The sequence below is a fragment of the Mesoplodon mirus genome, assembly GCF_964341445.2.
Source record: "Mesoplodon mirus genome assembly, chromosome: 19".
Classification (NCBI taxonomy): domain Eukaryota; kingdom Metazoa; phylum Chordata; class Mammalia; order Artiodactyla; family Ziphiidae; genus Mesoplodon; species Mesoplodon mirus.
The window spans coordinates 60,037,730-60,059,551 of NC_138995.1; the positions used below are offsets into that span (position 1 = coordinate 60,037,730).

General features: G+C 41.5%; 1 protein-coding gene and 1 long non-coding RNA gene across 2 annotated transcripts; one reads left to right on the plus strand and one right to left on the minus strand.

Moving 5' to 3' along the window:
- The first annotated feature begins 35 nt into the window (after positions 1–35).
- LOC309795466 lies at positions 36–16,569 on the plus strand. Its single transcript, XR_014292258.1, has 3 exons — positions 36–110; positions 2,162–2,220; positions 16,487–16,569. It is a non-coding gene; the product is annotated as an uncharacterized lncRNA (long non-coding RNA).
- LOC309795451 (uncharacterized protein) lies at positions 6,551–16,519 on the minus strand (the record flags this gene model as incomplete). Its single annotated transcript, XM_082607817.1, has 4 exons — positions 6,551–8,391; positions 13,355–13,450; positions 13,723–13,849; positions 16,385–16,519. The coding sequence occupies 4 exons, from the start codon at positions 16,517–16,519 to the stop codon at positions 6,836–6,838; spliced, it is 1,914 nt and encodes a 637-aa protein (XP_082463943.1). The 3' UTR covers positions 6,551–6,835.
- Positions 16,570–21,822: the final 5,253 nt, after the last annotated feature.

The following is a 21,822-nucleotide window of genomic DNA, read 5'->3' on the forward strand; positions in this document are numbered from 1 at the left end:
TTTCCGCGCCGGGTTCGAGGCTCTTTACCGGGAGCCGCCATTTTCCCACGTACTGCCGAACGTCGGGGGAGGGCTTCCTTTTCCTGCCTTCCGCGGAAAGGTCAAAAACGGTGAGAAGCTGTTGAAAACGACCTATTTCACCCCCTTTCCAGGTCACCTGACCCGTTGGGCCCCGACTTTGCAACATTCGCCAGGGGCGCTGCACAAAAGCTTAGCTTCTCAGAAAGTCAAGCCTGCCCGGATCTCTCTGCAGGAAGCGCAGAGATGGTCGCGGACATGAAGGCACTTTGATTTAAAGGATAAAGAGAAGCTAACAAGCGCAACCATCTCAAAGAAATTTGGGGGCGGGGGGAAGGGACCCAAACCAAGCCTAGCAACAATTGAAGGAGAACTGGCTAGTGGAATGCTGGCTGGAGGGGGTGTTGGAGGAAGCTGCATTTGAGGCTGAGAACCTCTGAGGAGGGTATTGGTCTGAGACTGGGCAAAACGCAGGATTATACAGCTCTTGTTCTGACTGGTACGGAGGGAAACGGGGAACACGGTCCATCAGGGGCTGCGCACAGCAACGAAGACCCAATGCAACCAAAAATAAAATTAAATAAATAAATTTATTTTTTAAAAAAAAGCTCTGAGAAAGGGAAGTGATTCTGTTAAGTATTGCGGCCCAACTGATTAAGCCCCACTCCCAATAACTGTACAACCTGGCTCAGAGAAACTTCGAAGTAAAGGGTTAATCATTCATTTATTGACCCAGCAGATGTTTATAAAATGCGTACTCTGTGGCAAACACAGGTCTGGGTGCTGGAAATATGAAAGGTATAAACGCAGACAAAAATAACACTTTTTTTTCGTGGAGCTGTACATTGTACTGTTACAGACCAGGGTTCTTGGCCTCTTTAATCAATAGGAATTGGTAACAGGCCAGATAAGAAACTCGGGCAAGGCTTTATTGTGACTGGTGCTGCAGCAGGAGGGAGAGAAACAAGTAACAGGTTCCCTTTATTGCTGGGGGTAGGGGTGTGGGGAGCTGGTCCCTTAAACGGGGTGAGGGTAGGGCGCAGGTCCAGGGGTGGGGCAGGAGGGTGGCTTAGGTAGTCTGCCCATCCCCTGCAGGGCTGTGTGCAGGGATTAAGCACAGGACCCTGCTTCTGCTCTCAGTACCTCAGAAGTGGCAGATGGGTTTTTGTCTTCTTGTATCTTGTTCATAATTGGCCCCAACTGTGCATGCACAGCAGTTATTTTTAGTCCCTTCTATTATAGTTTCATTGTATTCTGTTGCTGGAGGAGACTTTTGTCCAGGTGCAAGCACTGCAGCAAAGTGTCCCAGATCCCAGCCTGTCTCACTACTGGTGTGCAGAATGGAAAAGTGAAGTTACTTGGTTTTATTTCCTCATTATAGCGAGTGTTATGATTCCCACCTACAACTATGGCCTAAAATGCCCGGAGGGTAGAGCATTGAACAAAAGACTTTAGTCTGAAGCCTTAAGATATAATGGAATTTGCTTCTCTAGGTTTTGGATTTGCGTGGGACCTGTCACCCCTTTTTCCTTACGATTTATCTCTCTTAGAATGGGAATATCTATCCCACCTCTGTCCCACCATTGTATTTTGGAAGCACATAACTTACCTGTTTTCAGGGGTCCAAAGCTGGAGAGGAGTTTTGCCTCAGGGTGAATTGTACCTCAAGTCTTACCCATCTGACTTAGATGAGACTTTGGATATAGACTTTATTTTTTTTTTAACATTGTATTTTATTTTATTTTGGCTGCACTGGGTTTTCGTTGCTGTGTGGGCTTTCTCTAGTTGCGGTGAGCAGGGGCTACTCTTTGTTGCAATGCGTGGGCTTCTCATTGCTGTGGCTTCTCTTGTTGCGGAGCATGGGCTCTAGGCACACGGCTTCAGTAGTTGCGCTGATGGGCTTAGTTGCTCCACGGCATGTGGGATCTTCGCGTCCCAGGGATCGAACCCATGCAGGCGGATTTCAACCACTGCACCACCAGAGAATGCCTGGATATAGATTTTAGAGTTAATGTTGGAATGAGTTAAGACTTTTGGGGCTGTTGGGATGGAATGTATGTATTTTGCATGCAAGAGGGACATGAAATGGAGGGGACAGGGCCAGTGTAGGAATATTATGGACTGAATGTTTGTGTCTCCTCAGATTCACATTTTGAAGCCCTAAGACCCAGTGTGGCTCTATTCAGAGATGGGGCTCCTAAGGTAAGTAATTAAGGTTAAATGAGGTTGTAAGGGTGGGGCTCCAGGAAGTTTAGTGTCCTTATTTATAAGAAGAGAAACCAGAAAGCAGTGTCTCACCAGAAACTATATCTGCTGGAACCTAGATCTTGGACTTCTAGCCTCTGGAACTATGAGAAAATTAATTTCTGTTGTTTAAGCCACCTACTCTGGTATTTTGTTATGGCAAGGAGAGCAGTCTAATACAGTGGTGAATTATGTGGTTTATAAAATTAGACAACTTTTAACCGACTTTGCATTCTTTGGATAAACCCAATGTAGTCATGAAGTATTTATCTTTTTAAAATGTTGCTTAATGTGTTCAGTAGAAACCTGGGAAACATTTGTGGGGTCATGGTGGAAGGAATATGATTTTGGATCAAGCAAATTTAATATGGGCTTACTATGGATTGATTCTGGCTTTGATGTGTGAGCTCAGTGAGAATGGCTCTAACAGTTTGCTTGGTTGGTTGACTGAAACTTGACTCAAAGGTGAACTATATTAAAGTTTAAATGCCAGAAATTCCTTGTTCCACATTCTGTAAAGTATCCAAAAGTATATGGAGTTAGGAAAGCTAATGTAGATTTGTCATATAAAACCAGCTTACCCATCCCCTAAATACATATCCCAGGAGTATCCAGAAGACAGTCTCTTCAGTGAAGCTAATCTGGCTACAGAAAATGGAAGTATACTATTATAAGATTCTGTTACTATACACAAAGAGGTATATATGATAATACTTATACTGACAAGTTAATGATACATGCGGTAAACTAAAGGAACCACTTAAATAACAAAATTATGGGGAATTCCCTGGTGGTCTAGTGGTTAGACTTTGTGCTTCCACTGCTGGGGGCCCGGGGTTTCAATCTCTGGTCGGGGAACTAAGATCCCACAAGCCGTGCATGGCGCAGCCATAAATGAATGAATGAATGAATGAATGAATGAATGAATGAATGCTAATAAGCCAATAAAGAAGATAAATAATCATAAGACATACTCAGTTACTCCAAAAGATGGTAGGAAAAGGGGAGCAAAGCTTAGATGGGGGCTTCCCTGGTAGTGCAGTGGTTAAGAATCCTCCTGCCAATGCAGGGAACATGGGTTCGAGCCCTGGCCCGGGAAGATCCCACATGCCGTGGAGCAACTAAGCCTGTGCGCCACAGCTACTGAGTCTGCGTGCCACAACTACTGAGGTCCGTGTGCCTGGAGCCTGTGCTCTGCAACAGGAGAGGCCACCACGATGAGAAGCCCACTCACCGCAACAGAGTAGCTCCCGCTTGCTGCAACTAGAGAAAGCCCACGCACAGCAACAAAGACCCAGCACAAGCCAAAAATATAAATTAAAAAAAAAAAGGATAGATTGGATGAATAGCAAATTGTACATTTTTAATCTCAACCTAACTACATTCTCACATTAACATAAATGATCTAAACACCCCAATAAAGACATATTGTCAACTCGATAAAAAAGCAAGGCCTAACTATATGATGCCCTCTAGAAAACCACTTTAAATATTAAGTGACAGGTTAAAAGTAAACCATGTTAAATAGAGATATGAAAGATATAAAAAGAAAGTCCCAAGTCAAATTTCTAGAGATTAAAAACTACAATTTGAAAGAAAACATACACTGATGGAATTAATGGCAATTAGACACTGCATAAGAAAAGATTAGTTAACTTTAAGACACAACAATAGAAACTATCCAAAATGATACACGGGGCTGTGCTGGGGGGTCTTAAAAAGCATGAGCAGTTTTTTAACCTATTTGCGTAGGCAAAAGAAAAGACCAGTGAAGTTGATGACAAGGCAAAAGAAACTCACGTACAAAGAGAACAAAAGCTAATAAAAGCTTTTATTAAAAAGAGAAAAGCCTTGGGGCTTCCCTGGTGGCGCAGTGGTTGAGAGTCTGCCTGCCGATGCAGGGGACATGGGTTCGTGCCCCGGTCTGGGAAGATCCCACATGCCGCGGAGCGGCTGGGCCCATGAGCCATGGCCGCTGAGCCTATGTGTCCGGAGCCTGTGCTCCGCAACGGGAGAGGCCACAACAGTGAGAGGCCCGCGTACCGCAAAAAAAAAAAAAAAGAAAAAAAAGAAAAGCCTTGAGTTCTCAGCCAATGGGGTAAGAGGTATCATTGTGAGGAATGCCAGGTGGTAATCTCTCAAACTGCCATCTACTCTCTTTTCAAGATAGTGAATGAAGAAACAATATTATGGGAGGGCTTATAAAATATGAACATGTAATGTATAAAATATTTTTTAAACCCCATTACACATTGTTATAATTAACATGTTAATCACTTCTCTACCTTTTTGATCCAATGGAATAGTTATAACTGTTGATATAGTTATCATACTGTCCTTGTTTGCTCAGTCTAGCATCGTCAGTTTCAGGTCACTTCTGATTGGTTTTTCTCAATATTGGTCACACTTTCTGGCTTTTATGCATGCTTGGTAATTTTTGTTTGGATGACAAACATTGTTAGTTAATGTGTTTGCACTCCTGTAAATATTCTTGAGGTTTGTTTTGAGATACATTAAAGTTACTTGGAAACATTAAAGTTACTTGGTCCTTTCTGATCCTACTTTAGATCTCAGTTGAGCAAGACCAGATTGCTTATTGGATGAGACTCAGCCAATTAACAGTGAGTGCCTACTCTACGTCAGGCATTCTAGACATCTGGTATATAGGGGTTAACAGAAGGTCCCTAAACAGTAGAAGTACTTGTTACTTCTTGATGAAGTTTACAGTCTAAATTTTACAGACTATAACTTACATTCAAGACCTTATATTTGAGCACAAGCTCAGGAAGATGATACTTGTTATTTGATATTTGTTATATTTGTGCTTTGTATTGAAACTGATATAGTAATGTTTATACATGACCTAAAATCCTCATATATTCCACATTAAAATCCTTAAGAAAACAATTGAGATGTTCTCTCCAAGTGATTCTAAGTTTTTACATCATGTGTTTTTTAAAAATCATTTACAGTGCCATTAAGATACCTCATCTACTTACATGCCTCCACTCCTAGCTTCTCCCTAAGGGACCTGACCTCATGCCCTTCCTCAAATCCCAGTTTTCCAGCAGTAGACTTGGTCTGAACCTTAACACTACATCAGTTTTATGCCAGTCCCTACTTACATTACTCCTGGCTACAGCTCAGTAATTATAGAGATTCTGAAAATATTTGCCAGATTGGTTAAAGGCCTATAGTATTCCAGTCTAGAACCAGATTCAGCCCACACTTCCTGAACTCCTTGACCTATTCCCAATCTGATTCAGTCGATCCAGCTCTGTGAAGTATGAGATACCAGGCCAAAGTTGATTCTATGAAGATCTACTTTTCTCTTCCTCATGTTACACTCAAACATGTAAGACTCAAGAGTCCCTGAGTTGAGCGGAAATGGAACCACCCCAACATTCTTCCTGACATCTATATCCATTCCATCAATGAGGCAAAGGGAAGGGTTGGGCAGGGAGCTATCTCCAGAAGGAAGAATGCAGCTGAATATTTATCCAGTTTAGACTTTCACATTCCCAGGATTCTGAGAATAATTTGGATAATCAGAGAAGGGGAAGAATTAGGATGGAAGCAAGAAGAGTCATCTTAATTTGTGTTCAAATTGCCCATCTTATTTTCATGTTTTCAGAAAAAAATTACCAAGAGTTATGTTGGAATGTATTTCGTTAGTTAATTTATAGGTTTAAATTACTAATTGTCCTTGGGCTTTCAGTTCATTTTGCAAGCCTGATTTCACTACCTTTTCAAGTCTAGAAAATTTAAAAAATCACATTTATAGTGACCTTTATGGTATAATGCTTAGTCTTATTTATAAATTGAACTTAAGCTCATCCAAGGACATTAAGCTACATTTATGAATTTAATATTCATTTCTGTTGAGGGAATTCAGTTGTCTGAAATAATATTTAGATAAATTTAGAGCCTAAGAAATGTGGCAGCTAATCATATATTGGGTGGGCATTGAAGATAATTTTTTTTAAAAAAAGAAAAAGAATCCACAATTAGGAGAAATGAGTATAACGTGATAACCTTAACCAGTGATGTGGGGTAGACTCTCTTTCTCCTTAAAATTATGGAATCATAAGCATAGTAACTAGGAATATGGTTCAAGGTTTCCTGTCCAAAAATTCACATCAGGTATATTGTGTAATATATTATGAAGTGGGAATTGGTACATAAAGCTCTCGAATATTTCTCATTTTCACAGGCTTTGCTTCACAAGAACTTTAGTAAGATATTCCACAATTAGTGTGTTCACAGTGTTTTATTTGTATATGATTTCATCAGCTAATGGATGGGGCAGAAAACCCTGCCACATTCACTGCCTTCCAAGTTTCTCTGCAGTATGTAATGACACCTACTGAGGGAAGGACTTTACCACTCTCATATTTTTACACACTATAAGTTTGCTGATGACCTTTGGTAATCACTGATAATAGGGTCTACTTTCCAAAACACAGAGCTTTCCTAACCTCTGCCTTCATAGGTTTGCTTTTTATACATAACCATATAATCAGCTATACATTATTGCTCAAGGCTTTTCCAAATAGAATGTACCAGTTTTTTCCTATGTGTTTTTTGTGACATAAAATAAGATGTAATTGACCACTGAAGGCATAACCACATTCATGAAGTTTCTCTCCTGCACAAACTCTCTGTTATCTCCTGAGGGTGCACCTCTGGCATCTGGCTGTTCCATAAGGACTACATTCCTATCTGCTAGGAGCCCACTGATGTTTAATGATGTCTGAGGGGTTGCAGAAGGCATCTGTACAGTCACCATATTAACAGGGTTTTCCCCCTGCATGAGTTCACTAGTATCTAATAAGCTGTGACCCTCTGTAGAAGGATATTCCACCTTCACTGAATCTACTTGTTTCTTTCTTGTGTGTGTCCTCTTATGTTTAACCAAGCATGACATGTGGGAGAAAGCTTTCCCACACTCATTGCATCCATAGGGCCTCTCTCCCGTGTGAGTTCTTTGATGGACTATGAGCATTGTCTTTGTAGTGAAGGCTTTCCCACAGTCACTGCATGCAAAGGGTTTCTCTCCTGTGTGAATTCTCTGATGTTTAATGAGTCCTGATTTCTGTGAACAAGATTTTCCACAGTCAGTACATACAAAGGGAGTCTTTCCTGTATGAAATCGCTGATGTGCTATGAGGCATGCCTTCTGGCTGAAGGCCTTACCACATTCAGTGCATCCATAGGGTTTTTCTCCAGTGTGAGTTCGTTGATGTATAATAAGATTGCCTTTCTGTATGAAACCTTTTCCACATTCACTGCATATATAAGATTTCTCTCCTGTATGAATTTTCTGGTGCAGAATGAGCTGTGATTTTCTGGAGAAACCTTTCCCACACTCATTGCATACATGGGGTTTTTCTCCTCTTTTGTTTCTCTGATGTATAATGAGCTCTGCCTTCCTAAAGAAGGCTTTGCCACATTCAGGACATTCATAGGGTTTCTCTCCTGTATGAGTTCTCTGGTGTTCAGTTAGCTTGAACTTTCTGTAGAATGCTTTCCCACATACACTGCATACATGGGGTTTATTTCCTGTATGAGTCTTCTGGTGTTCAGTAAGCTGAAATTTCCTGAGGAAGGCTTTTCCACATTCACGGCACTCATGGGGTTTCTCTCCTTTGTGAGTTCGCTGATGTTCAGTGAGCTTGAACTTCTTGGAGAAGGTTTGCCCACACACACTACATCCGTGGGGTTTCTTTCCTGTATGAATTCTCTTATGTTCATTGAGCCGAGACTTCTTGAGGAAGGCTTTCCCACATTCAGTACATTCGTGGGTGTTCTCTATTTTGTGTATGTCCCGATGTTTAATTTCAGTATGAGTTTGCTCACGATCAGCATGGAGAAAGGATCTCCCATCTCCATTAAACTCAGCAGGCTCCATTTCTTTGCAGCTTGTACTCAGGTTGATTATATCTAAATATGATTTCAAAGTTTTCCCATGTAAATCAAATACATCATGATTTGGCCTTAAAGGAAAACAACTTTTGCTCTGATAAATAATATTCTCAAATGCATTCTGTTCATAACACTGTTCCAACTTCTTCAGTATCTTTTGGTTGTGCCAGTGTGGCTGCATATGATCATCCACTTTCTCAATTTCTAGGAAAGAGAACAATGAACCCTTCCATGAGTATCATATGGAATAAAACTACTTCAAAAATACCTTGGGGGACTTCCCTGGTGGGCCAGTGGTTAAGACTTTGCCTTCCAATGCAGGGGGTGTGGGTTCGGTGCCTTGCTGGGGAGCTGGGATCCCGCATGCCTCATGGCCATAAAACCAAAACATAAAACAGAAGCAATATTGTAACAAATTCAATAAAGACTTAAAAAAAAATACCTTGGGGGTGAGCTGGCTCTTTAATGGAAAACCTATGATATCAAATATAAAAGAAGTTCCAAGTATAAAAGTACCTTATCTTTTTTTTTTAAAAAACTTTTCACAATTGTTGTTAAATATATATGATAAATTTTACCATTTTAACCATTTTTAAGTGTATATTTATGTGGCATTAAGTATAATCATATTGTTGTACAACCATCACGACCATTCATCTCTAGTTCTGTTTCATCTTCCCCAACTGAAAAACTCTGTATCCATTAAACACTAACTCCTGTCTGTTGGAAATGGTTAAAGACAAAGTAATATAAAACACCAAACAACCCAAAAGATAACAGCCATCAGGGTAAAAATTCTTTACTTTCACTGAAGCCAAATTCTATGGGTGGAAAGGGAAACAATAAGATAAGGAATAAAGTAGGCAGTTGCAAGTGTGACAGTGGTTGGAAGAAGCAAAGGAAATAAGAAGTGGAAGATACCAGGATTTATTTGGAAGGAAGAATAAACAAGACTCACTAATGGACTTGATGTGAGGAGAGGTAACAAAAGAGGGAATCAAGTGTATGCCTAAGTATTTGGCTTGACCCATTGGGTAGCTGGGTAGTGCCTTTTAACAAGATGAGGAATATCGCTGAACTTCAGAATGTGAGGGGAACCAAGTTCAGAATGAGGGAAACCCAAGTACATTTTGAAACATATCATCTTTGAGATAATATCCAAGCACAGACACGGAAAAGCCAGTCAGATGATAAGACTTGAGTAAGGTCTTGACTGAAAATAGCAATGTGGAAACATCAGTATGTAAATATTATTTAAGGGGACTTCCCTGGCAGTCCAGTGGTTAGGACTCGGCACTTTCACTGCCATGGGCCCAGGTTCAATCCTAGTCGGGGAACTAAGATCCCGCAAGTTGCACAGCGCAGCCAAAAAAAAAAAAAAAAAAAACCCAAACAAAAAAATATATATTATTTAAGGTCAGAGTATTGTATGAGATCATTTTCTGACAAACATAAAGACTGAAAAAAGATGAAGGCACAGACGAAAGCTTTAGTCATTCAACATAGAGTTTTGGGTTTCCTAGAGCCCGCTGAAGAGACCCTAACATAACCACGCTGGTAGAGATAGAAGCAGACGTGGGTGTTAGAACATATACATCAAAGAGGCAACTCAGAATGTTGGACATACAGGTCATGATTTCAAGAAAATTCTAACAGACTCTTGGGTGCTCATCCTGTTGCTAAAACATGCCATTCTTCTTCATTGGGTAGACCATCATCAAATTCACTTTCCCAAAGCACCAATCTCATATTCTAACCTTGCATGGAGGTTACGTTGCATACGTTCCCACAGAAAGAGGGACATGATGATCCTGATGGACTTTCACAACAGGCTAGTGGGGCACAGTCTTTTTTAGAAGCAGATCTGCTGCACCAGATATGGGAATGCTCACCTTCTTCACTATTCTGTACCTATATGGATGTCATGGTGGAATTTTTCCCATTTCATTGTCCCTGATATACTAATCTCTCAACTTGCCAACAGCAGCGTCTTCTTCCTTAATCATATAGTAATGTCTCTGCTGGCATTAATTAAAGGGTCTTACAGAACCACCTTCCTCCTGAATCAAGACTTGTGACAATTTTATCTTTAGTTTTTCTTAGAACATCTGGCTATACCTTATTATTTCTCTAATGCTGCCACTGAGGTTAAAAATAAGACTATCTAGAGTTAGAATATACAAAACCTAACCTCCACCATGCCTCCTTTATTATTAACACATAAAAGTCACAACAGTAAGTCTGGTGATAAAAGTTTACATTACCATGATGTACCCAGTTTATCTAAGTTTCCACTCCACTAGCTCCCCAACAAATATCTTCAAATATTGGTCTCCACATGGCTGGTTTCAGGCCAATCTTTTGACAGTCCCCACATGGCCTTGCACACTTCCAGTTTCTTGCCATGTTTCCTTATCATCTTAATTCAAAACTGAGCTATTTCTCTCACCTAAGATACTTTATGATACTATCACTCTTCATTCTCTCTATACCACTTTAGGCTACTTTTCTTCTGAATTTCTGAAATAGTCTCTGTATTTACTATTTACTTGAATTTTGTACAGCCTTCAATGATAGCAGAAACATTTCACACGTTCAAAAGCTTAATTTGTAAATATTAGATGATTTCTCCTAGCTTTTCTCATAAAATCTTTGCTCTGAAAGACATTTCTTTGTTTCCCGCTAAATTTAGTCTCTTCTATCAAAAATCCTTAGCATCATCTTCCATCTGTTTTTTTCCCCTCTCACACTCCATACTGTGGGTTGAATGTGTCCCCCAAAGAGATATGTTTAAACCCTAACACCTAGTAGCTATGAATGTGACCCTATTTGGAATCAGGGTCTTTGCATATGTAATCAAGTTAAGACGAGGTCAAAATGGATTAGAGTGAACCCTAGTCCAATGACTGGGATCCTTCTAAGGAGAGGGAGATTTGGCTACAGACACACAGAGACATACAGGAAGAAGGTCATATAATAACAGAGGCAAAGACTGGAGTGACGTGTCTACAATCTAAGGAACATCAAAGATTTCTGGCCACTACCAGAAGTGAGGAATAGACAAGAAAGGATTCATTCCTAGATGTTTGAAAGGGAGCATGTCTCTACCAATTCCTTGATTTTAAAATTCTAGCATCTAAAACTGTGAGAATACATTTCTGTTGTTTCAAGTCACCCAGTTTGTGGTAATTTGTTACCTAGGAAAAAACATACCCCATACCTACTTAAGTGGCAAATTCAGTCTTTATTGTTCCAGAATCTTCTCATACTATCTTCAAGCTGGGTTGAACTCACCAACAACCAGGTCTCACATCTGATTTTCTGCTTCAGCACCTGCCTATTGTAGTCTATTTTCTACTGATAGCCAAGGGGATACCTCTAAAACATAAATTATATCACGTCACTGCTATACCCTAATCCTTCTAAAGGTTTTCTCATTAGGAGGAAGATCAAGTGTTTGAAATGGATGACAAGGCCCTATGTGACCAACTGACCTATTGCAAACCCCCAGTTATGACCCCATTGACCTCATCTCCAGTCATTTTCCATGCTGATGGTTTGGTGTTTACAGTCATTTTCACCACCAGACATAGTATCTGTGTATTTTTTCCCATTTACTTTTATTGTGATAAATTACACATAACACAAAATTTACCATCTTAATCATTTCTGAGTGCACAGTTCAGTGTATTAAAATGGATTCACAATGGTGTATAACCATCACCACTATCTCTCTCCATTAACTCTTTTCATCTTATAAAACTGAAACTCTATTTTTGTTAAATTTCTGCCTCCTCTTCGAGAGTGGGGATTTAGGTGTTTGATAGAAGAGAAATTTCTGTGTCATAGCAATATGGTCAACTGGGACTTAATGCCATCAGACTATGAGGAGGAAAAGGATAGCTTTAGGGAAAAGAATCCAGCAACAAAATCTAAAGTTTAACTAAGAGAATGATTAATTAACAAATATAAAAAGGAACTACAGTAAGGTTGGCATGAGGTTTTATGATTTCATTTAGGCTAGGAAATGAGAATGAGAAATTTTAGAAATGTCTTTCCTAATTACACAAAGAACAGGAAGAGCAGAGGCATTAAATACAGGAGCCCAGAGGGTAGAGGAGATTCAAGGTAATACCAGGATTTAAGATGTACAGAAGTACAAAAGAATCTCAATTTTAAAAAGGATGTTGGAAAGGGATTTTCTGGGAGGGAAGATGGTTCTAGTTTCTCACACAAAGAGTGAACTCATTGGGAATTGCCATGAAGACAGGTTAAAATATATGGTACCAGCAGGTATATTAGACAGTGTTAAGGGACATGTCAATTGCAAGTCTCCACAAAGAGCTTAACACATTTGAATAAAGTAAGGTTTTATAGCCTGTGAGAGCAGAGGGATGACAACAGAACCTTTGAAGAATCTCAGAGTGGGTAAAAAGAAAAGCAAGCAGATGAATACAGATTAAGAGACCACGTTACTACAAGAGTAAGGCACCTGAGGTGCAGTTGGATGTCGTAAAGGGAAATAAATATTTCCCAATGGGGCTTCCCTGGTGGCGCAGTGGTTGAGAGTCCGCCTGCCAATGCAGGGGACGCGGGTTCGTGCCCCTGTCCGGGAGGATCCCACATGCCGCGGAGCGGCTGGGCCCGTGAGCCATGGCCGCTGGGCCTGCGCGTCCAGAGCCTGTGCTCCGCAACGGGAGAGGCCACAACAGTGAGAGGCCCGCGTAATGCAAAAAAAAAAAAAAAAAAAAAATATTTCCCAATGGAGCAGGAAGGTGTATGAGTCAGAAGACAATGATGAATTCAAAGTTTTCTCTTAGAAGAGAGACACGGAAGGAGGAATTTCATACCAAGAAATGTGAAAGGAACATAAAATCATACTCTAACAAGTAAAGAATGGGAGGATTCGAAAAACCAAGCAAGAATAATCCTAGGAGGGGGAAGGTTGACATCTAAAAAGAAATAAACAGGGATTCCTTCCAAGATGAGATAAAGTGGTATATTTTCCTCAAGTTCTTGCACAGAAAAAGAGCTCTCATATGAGGAAAGGGATATATGGAGGCTGTTTCTGTATCCTCAGACACCCTCACCCCTGGGATGCCTTCTCTAAAGGACTAGAAAGTGATTTCCACAGCCTTCCCCCTCTTGCTGGTTCTCTCTCACTTACCTGGATGGGGGTGACTGTGAACTTCATCTTCTAAGGTCCATGGTGGTTCTCCTTGTTCCAACTTGGAGAGTATATCAGGTTTGCTAACTTGATACCCTGTTCGTGGGAAATAACAGAAGACTTAGGCTCATCAAATGGCACTAGGGATATGTGATGCTATGAGAATGGTACACTTTAGGGACTGCACGATCTGCATGTTTGGAAATTAAAGGCTTGTCTCTAAAACGCGGAGAGATTATACCTTCTCATCTGGGGCCAGGGGGAGGACTGAAAATCTCCCACTTCAGAGCACCACAGACACAACAACTCTTTCAGAAGCTGAAGAAAGAAAAGGCACCATCCAAGGGACACAGGGGAACCGTCCTCACCTATGGACACCAGGTTGCTATAGTTCTCCAGCATCACGTCCCTGTACAGGTCCTTCTGATCAGGGTCCAGGAGCTGCCACTCCTCCCACGTGAAGTCCATGGCCACATCCTTCAGTGTCAGCAATCCCTGTAACAACACAGTCCATGTGATAAGAGTGTTTCTCTCATTATTGAAATGGAAGGTGTGAAATAATAGAAAATATATATAATGTTCTCTCTCCTTGGTTGCCGGCTTAGCGCTCCTAAAACCCTTGTAGTCTCCTAAATGATAAAAGCACTAGGAGCATCTTTTGTTCTAACATTTGGTCTTTGAATTCAATCCTAATCTGACACTAACAGCTCAGAGTTACCATCAGGCTCCACAGGCTAAAGAGCTCAGTCCCACAAGACTGCCTTCACTTCAGCCACCAGTCCAAAGTCCCAGATTCCAGGTTCCCTGCACTTGTGTCCAACTTAGCTACAAATTTTGGGGTCCCCATAACTTCCCTGCTACGGTTTGATAATTTGCTAGAACTCAGGAAATTATTATGCTTACTCTTAATAGTTTATTATAAAGGACATAAATGAATGGTCACATGAAGAGGCTCATAGAGCCAAATCTAAAAGGGTCCTGAGTGCAAGGGCCTCTGTCCCTCTCGAGTTGGGGTGAGTCACCCTCCCAGCAAGTGGACTGTTTGCCTACTTGGAAGCTCTCTGAACCCCGTTGGGGTTTTTACGGACATTCCATTACATAGGCATGACTGATTAAACCACTGACTACTAGTGATAGAGCTCAATCTCCAGCCCCTCTCCTGTCTACTGAGATCAGAGGGTAGAGCCAGAAGTTCCAATCAAGGCTTGGTCTTTCTGGGGATCAGCTCCCATCCTGAAGCTCTCTAGGGGCCCATCCTAAGTCACCTCATTAGCATAAACTCACATATGGCTCAAAGGGGCTTGTTATGGATAAAAAAAGACACTCCTATCTCTCAGGAAATTCCAAAGGTTTTAGGAACTCTGTGCCAGGAACCAGAGACAAAGACTATACATATATATATATATATATATACACACACACATACATATATATATTATTATACCACAACGAGTCACTTGTTTAAAAATAAAGGCAATAAGGAGGTGGGAGGTAACAACTAGATTCTTGGGGGGGTATTCTCTTTCATTTATCAAAATTTTATAAGCAATTGAACTTTTTCTGGTTAAATTTTCCTTACTGATCAATTATTTCATTTTTAATAGCTTTATCAACTTGGGGATTTAAATTTAGTGTCAATACATAATAACCGTCATCACGCACAAAAATACTGGTACCTCGTTGAATGGCACAGTAGCAGTACCAGGATTAGATGTAATTGCTTTAAACTGATCAAACATCAATTTGATGATTATTTTGCTAGTTTCAATATTTAGATGTTCTTCTTTTCAATATAGTTCACTAATTTTTTTTTTTTTTTATAAAGGTGTCACATTTTATTTATTATCTTTAGCTGTGTTGGGTCTTCGTTTCTGTGTGAGGGCTTTCTCTAGTTGTGGCGAGTGGGGTCCACTCTTCATCGCAGTGTGCAGGCCTCTCAGTGTTGTGGCCTCTCCTGTTGCGGAGCACAGGCTCCAGATGCACAGGCTCAGTAGTTGTGGCTCACGGGTCCAGTTGCTCCGTGGCATGTGGGATCTTCCCAGACCAGGGCTCGAACCCGCGTCCCCTGCATTAGCAGGCAGACTCTCAACCACTGCGCCACCAGGGAAGCCCCAGTTCACTAATTTTATTCCAATTAAATATAACAACTTCTAGCTCTTTCCTATCTACACAAAATATTTAACTTCTTTGGGCATAAAAAGTACAGTAATAACTAGATTTTGAACACAGGGAAGGGCTCTGTATTTTCTGAGATAAGGTAAAGTTCTAAAGCAAACTCTGTGGATCTCAAAACCCCAAGCCATTACCAAACAAGAATTTATAACTCCCTGTGGCCAAATCTGTACTGAAGCACCCGTTCTACAACCTGTTCAAAGATGTCCTTTGATAACTGTGCAAACCTTCCATTTTCCTGGGCACTCTAGGTTTTATTCAAGGATAAAACCAGCCCAAAACAAGTGTGGGTATATAAGTCACCAAGCTGTGGTCTTTTGAAAAACTGTGCACTGAATTCTACTTGGTCTAGTCCAGCCGAGGACTCAGAATAATCATATAAGAAACAGCCATACACAACCTGCTTGTGTATCTATCAATATTAGAAGAATGGTATGAACACAATGAACGTTATCACCTCTAGAAAGAAACCAACAAAGAAATTTCCCAAGACTTAAGTACCATGAAATAGTGACATCTGAGGAAATGATCTGCCTTCTCCTCAGATTCAATGCATATCAAATAACTTACCATGATTCTCTGGTTGCAATGGCTGACAGATTACATGCAAGTTGATGGTTTATGTAACCAGGAGGGACCTGCAGAGTCATACATTATATACCAACATTGGTCACATAGTACGAAATCTACGAACAATATATACCTGATTCTACTTCATCTTGATTTTGAAGGTAGTTTATTTCTCCCCAGAGCCCATTTTTTTCCCAATTTATACTTTTCATTTAATTGGACTGCTTTTTTATTTCAGGCTTCTGGAAATCCATGAGGGAATCAAGAACAAAACAAACCAAAAGTCACCTGAGCCTTCGTCATTTTCTTGTTTTGGGCAATGCCAAGTAACTGGGATGTTGTTTTTAGTCTCTTCTGGATCTGCCCTAAATTTCTGTTCCAAAATCTCAGTCTCAGGTAATGGATGTCCCACGAAATGACCATATGCAACTCCAGGAACCTCCTCCTCGTCCTTTACTTGATTTCTCTTGCTCCTCGAAGCCAGGACCTGTGGAGTGAAGAGTAAGTTCATTTGGGTGATATATTCCCTCTGGGCCCAGATGCTGTCACTGCTGCTGGTCACCCACCTTAAGTCAAGGCCAGTGCTTCTAACTGTCCCCTTATTTGATGCCCCTGAGGCAGTAAAACATAACAATCTAAATGGGGGGAGGTATGCCTTTCTTCTGTGAAGTACAAGTAGTATGAGTGAGAGAGGGAAGATGGGAAAGGAAAACCAGCACAGCACAAAGCCTGGCAGAAGAATGGCAGAAGACTTCTCACACAGATCAGTTTTGGGAAGGTGAGGCTCTGGACATTTTTTCCCTTAAAATCACATGTGTCCACATACTCCTTTGTAGTGGGTTGAATGGTGCCCCCCCCCAAAGATATGTTCACATCTTAACCCCATGAACATGTGAATGTGATCTGATTTGGTAAAAGGGTCTTTGCAAATGTAATTATACAGATCTCAAGATGAGAACATCCAGGATTATCCAGGTAGGCCCTAAAATCTAATGAGTGTCCTTATACCAGACACACTGAGAAGAAACAGGGAAGATGAGACCATGTGAAGACAGAGGCAGGCATCAGTTATGCTGCCACAAGCCAAGGAATGCCTGGAGAATCTGGCAGAAAAGGAGAAGGAAGTGAATGGACATTTGCAGGTATGCTGGAGATCCCTAAGATGACGCCCAGATTCAGTGATTCCTTAGGACTCCCAAGATTTAGCACATAACTGATTCATTACCATGAAAGTATACAAGGCAAAATCAGCAAAGGGAAAAGGTGTGGCAAAGTCTGGGGGAAAACAAGGCACAAGCTTCCAAGAGTCCTGTCTCCATGAAGTCACAGAGGATATGCTCACTTCCCCAGCAACAAGTTGTGATAACTCATGTGAAATGTGTTAGCTTATTAGAGACTCGGTGCTCATGGCTTTTATGGGGGGGCTATTCCTAGTACATACCAAAATTCCAGAATCCCAGAGGAAGACAGGTGTTCAAGACAAACCATACTGTTTGAAAGAAGAGTCTTGGCACAGTGAGCCACTCCTGCTAGGGAAGAGTGGGAACCCTCCCAAAATCTAAGTTCCCAGATGCCAGGGATGGCATCTTATCAGCAGGCCTTTCCAAGGAGAACAGTCTCAGGTCAGCTATGTCAACTCTTTGCACAGCAAGGAACCAAGAGTGTCTGCTACAATATATTAATACATTAGAAAAGTCACATGACCGCCAAAATCAATGCTGAGAAAAATATTTCATAAAAATCCAACATCTATTTCAAATTTGAGCCCTGGGTGGGTTAGGAATTCATTATTGCCTTAGCATGAAAAAACAAAACACGACCTATAGTTTTTAAAAAAAATACATACAGGGCTTCCCTGGTGGCGCAGTGGTTGAGAGTCCACCTGCCGATGCAGGGGACGTGGGTTCATGCCCGGTCCAGGAGGATCCCACATGCCGCGGAGCGGCTAGGCCTGTGAGCCATGGCCGCTGAGCCTGCGCGTCTGGAGCCTGTGCTCCGCAACGGGAGAGGCCACAACAGTGAGAGGCCTGCGTACCGCAAAAAAAAAAAAACCCATACGATATACTACCATCTTCATCTGTTTCTAAAACACAAAACAAGAGTATGTGTTGTTTGTAGATACATACACATCTAGTAAAAGTATGAAAATATGCATAATATATAACAAGATAGCAGTTATCCATGGGAAGAGAAGGGGGGAAATAGAAGATGATGTGACTTAAGTTGTATCTGTATATCTTTCAAAAAGAAAAAGAACTGGAGCTTCCCTGGTGGCACAGTGGTTGAGAGTCCACCTGCCGATGCAGGGGACACGGGTTCGTGCCCCAGTCCAGGAAGATCCCACATGCCACGGAGCGGCTGGGCCCGTGAGCCATGGCCGCTGAGCCTGTGCTTCCGGAGCCTGTGCTCTGCATCAGGAGAGGCCACAACAGTGAGAGGCCCGTGTACCACAAAAAAAAAAAAAAAAAAAAAAAAAAAAAAGAAAAAGAACCATAATAAAAAAACAAAACTGAATAAATCCCACATATGTCCAGCTGAAAGCCAGAGATAAAAGCACTCACTAAGAGGACGGGTAGGTTTCTGTGTGTGTGTGTGCGTGTGTGTTTGCACACTTGTGCACGTGCTAGTGCAACAATACCATTATTTTTCACCACTGTTCTGGAAACACTCCCAATGCAGTCTGATAAAAGAATCAAGTAAGAATTACTAACATTAAAAAAAAAGAATTACGGGCTTCCCTGGTGGCGCAGTGGTTGAGGGTCCGCCTGCCGATGCAGGGGACATGGCTTCGTGCCCTAGTCCGGGAAGATCTCACATGCCGTGGAGTGGCTGGGCCCGTGAGCCATGGCCACTGGGCCTGCACGTCCAGAGCCTGTGCTCCGCAATGGGAGAGGCCATGGAGGTCAATTTTAATGAACACCAAAAATAAGAGTATTAAGTTAACTGACCAGTTATACAATCTATATGTAAATATTGACAGCATCGTTGAGTGACATTAGCAAAAATGGTGGAGTAGAGACCTCCAAGGGATTCCTCAGGAGCACTAAAAAAACTGACAAAAACTGTCAGAATCAACCTTACTGGAACTCTGGAAGATAGTCACTGGTTTACAGAAACAAAGTGAACACCTGACCAGGAGAAAGGCCACTGAAACAGGAGACTTTTTATGGCATTCTAAATTAGCCTTGCCCCCACAGCCATTGTGGCAGAGCGGCAGCCTGTATTCCTGGTGTGGATGGATACCTGGACCTGTAGGGAGTAAAGTAAATCTTGTCCCCAAGGAATTGTTTTGACCTATTTGTGGGTTCCCTAAAGGACTGACACAAGAGGCCTGCATACAATAGACACACGGAGAAGAACACGAGCTTTCACCTCTGTCTGGTACTTAGGCTCAGCAGAAGCAGGAAAAGAAGCCTAAGGCACTGTTATAAATGGCCTGGCTAAGTTTGAAGGAGTGCCCCAAACAGAGCCAATATGCAAAGAACTTAAAATCACTTTCTTTTCTTTTTTAAACTCAAAGAGTTCTACAGTGAGACACATAAAGTTCAAACTATCAAAAGCCAAAGACAGAGAATCTTCAAAGCAGCAAGAACCAACTGTCATATGTAATGGATATGAAATAAGATGAACAGCTGATTTCTATCAGAAACCACAGAGATCAGAAGGCAGTGGCTTCCTGGGACTTCCCTGGTGGTAAAGTGGTTAAGAATCCACTTGTCAATGCAGGGGACACAGGTTTGAGCCCTGATCCGGGAAGATCCCACATACCGTGGAGCAACTAAGTGCATGCACCACAACTACTGAGCCTGCCCTCCAGAGCCCACGTGCCACAACTACTGAGCCTGCATGCCACAACTACTGAAGCCCGCACACCTAGAGCCTGTGCTCCACAACAAGAGAAGCCACTGCAATGAGAAGCCCACACACTGCAACGAAGAGTAGCCCCCTCTCACCCCAACTAGAGAAAGCCAAAAATAAATAAATAAATTTATAAAAAGAAAAGAAAGAAAAGAAAAAGGCAGTGCCTTCTTAAATCAAACTGCCAAAAGAAAAACGTAGGAGGTAAAACTATTAAACTCTTAGATGAAAACCTAGGCATAAATCGACCTGACCTCAAATTTGACAACAGAGCGTTAGATATGACACCAAAAAATACAAAGAACAAAACAAAATAAGACTTTGTCGAAAACATTTTTTAAATTTATTTTATTTATTTATTTTTGGCTGCATTGAGTCTCCATTGCTGCATGTGGGCTTTCTCTAGTTGTGGCGAGCGGGGGCTACTCTTTGTTGTGGTGAACTGGCTTCTCATTGCGGTGGCTTCTCTTGTTGGGGAGCACGGGCTCTAGGTGCACGGGCTTCAGTGGTTGTGGCTCGCGGCCTCAGAGCGCAGGCTCAGTAGTTGTGGCGCACGGGCTGAGTTGCTCCGCGGCATGTGGGATCTTCCCAGACCAGGGCTGGAACCCGTGTCCCCTGCATTGGCAGGCGGATTCTTAACCACTGCACCACCAGGGAAGCCTTCATCAAAATTTAAAAGTAGTCTGTATAAGACGCTACCAAGAGAGTCAAAAGGAAACCCACAGAATGGGAGAAAATATTTGCAAATAATATAACTGATTAAGGGTCTAGTGAGTAGAATATATAAAGAACAATTACAGTTCAATAACAGAAAGACAATGTAAACAGTGAACAAAAAGACTTGAATAGACATTTCTCCAAAGAACGTATAAAGATGGCACATAAAAAGATGTTCCTCGGGCTTCCCTGGTGGCGCAATGGTTGGGAATCCGCCTGCCAATGCAGGGGATGCGGGTTCGTGCCCCAGTTCGGGAAGATCCCACATGCCGCGGAGTGGCTGGGCCCGTGAGCCAGGGCCGCTGAGCCTGCGCGTCTGGAGCCTGTGCTCCGCAGAGGGAGAGGGCACAACGGTGAGAGGCCCGCGCAAAAAAAAAAAAAAAAGTTCCTTGTCATTTGTCATTAGGGAAACAAATCAGAATCACAATGAGATACCACTTTACCACTTCATACCCATCAGCATGGCCATAAAAATAAATAAATAAAATAATAAGTGTTAGCAAGGATGTGGAGAATTAGAATCCTCATACATTGCTGGAGGCAATGTAAAATGGTGCAGCCTCTGTGGAGTACGGTTTGGCGGTTACCCAAAAAGTTAAATACAGAATTACTACATGACTTAGCAATTCTGCTCTTAGGTATATGCCCAGTAGAACTGAAAGCAGGTATTAAAACTTGTACTCAAATTTCGGAGCTGCTCTACTCATGATAGCCAAAAGGTGGAAACAACCCAAATTCTATCAACAGATGAATGAATAAACAAAATCCATAAAGTGAAATATTAGCCATAAAGAGGAATAAAGTACTCATAGATGCTACAACATGAACCTTGAAAACAGTATGCTATCTGAAAGAAGTCAGAAATAACAGGCAACATATTATATGATTCCATTAATATGAAATGTCCAGAATAGGCAAATCCATAGAGACAGAAAGGCATTTAGTGTTTGCCAGGGACTGGCGGGGGAGACAGGAATGGGAAGTGAGTACTTAATGGATCCATAGTTTCCATCTGGAATGATAAAACACTTCTACAACTAGATAGTGGTGATGTTTGTACAATGTTGTGACTGTACTTAATGTCACTGAATTATACACTTTAAAATGGTTAAAATGATAAATCTTATGTTAAGTGTGTTTTACCACAAAAA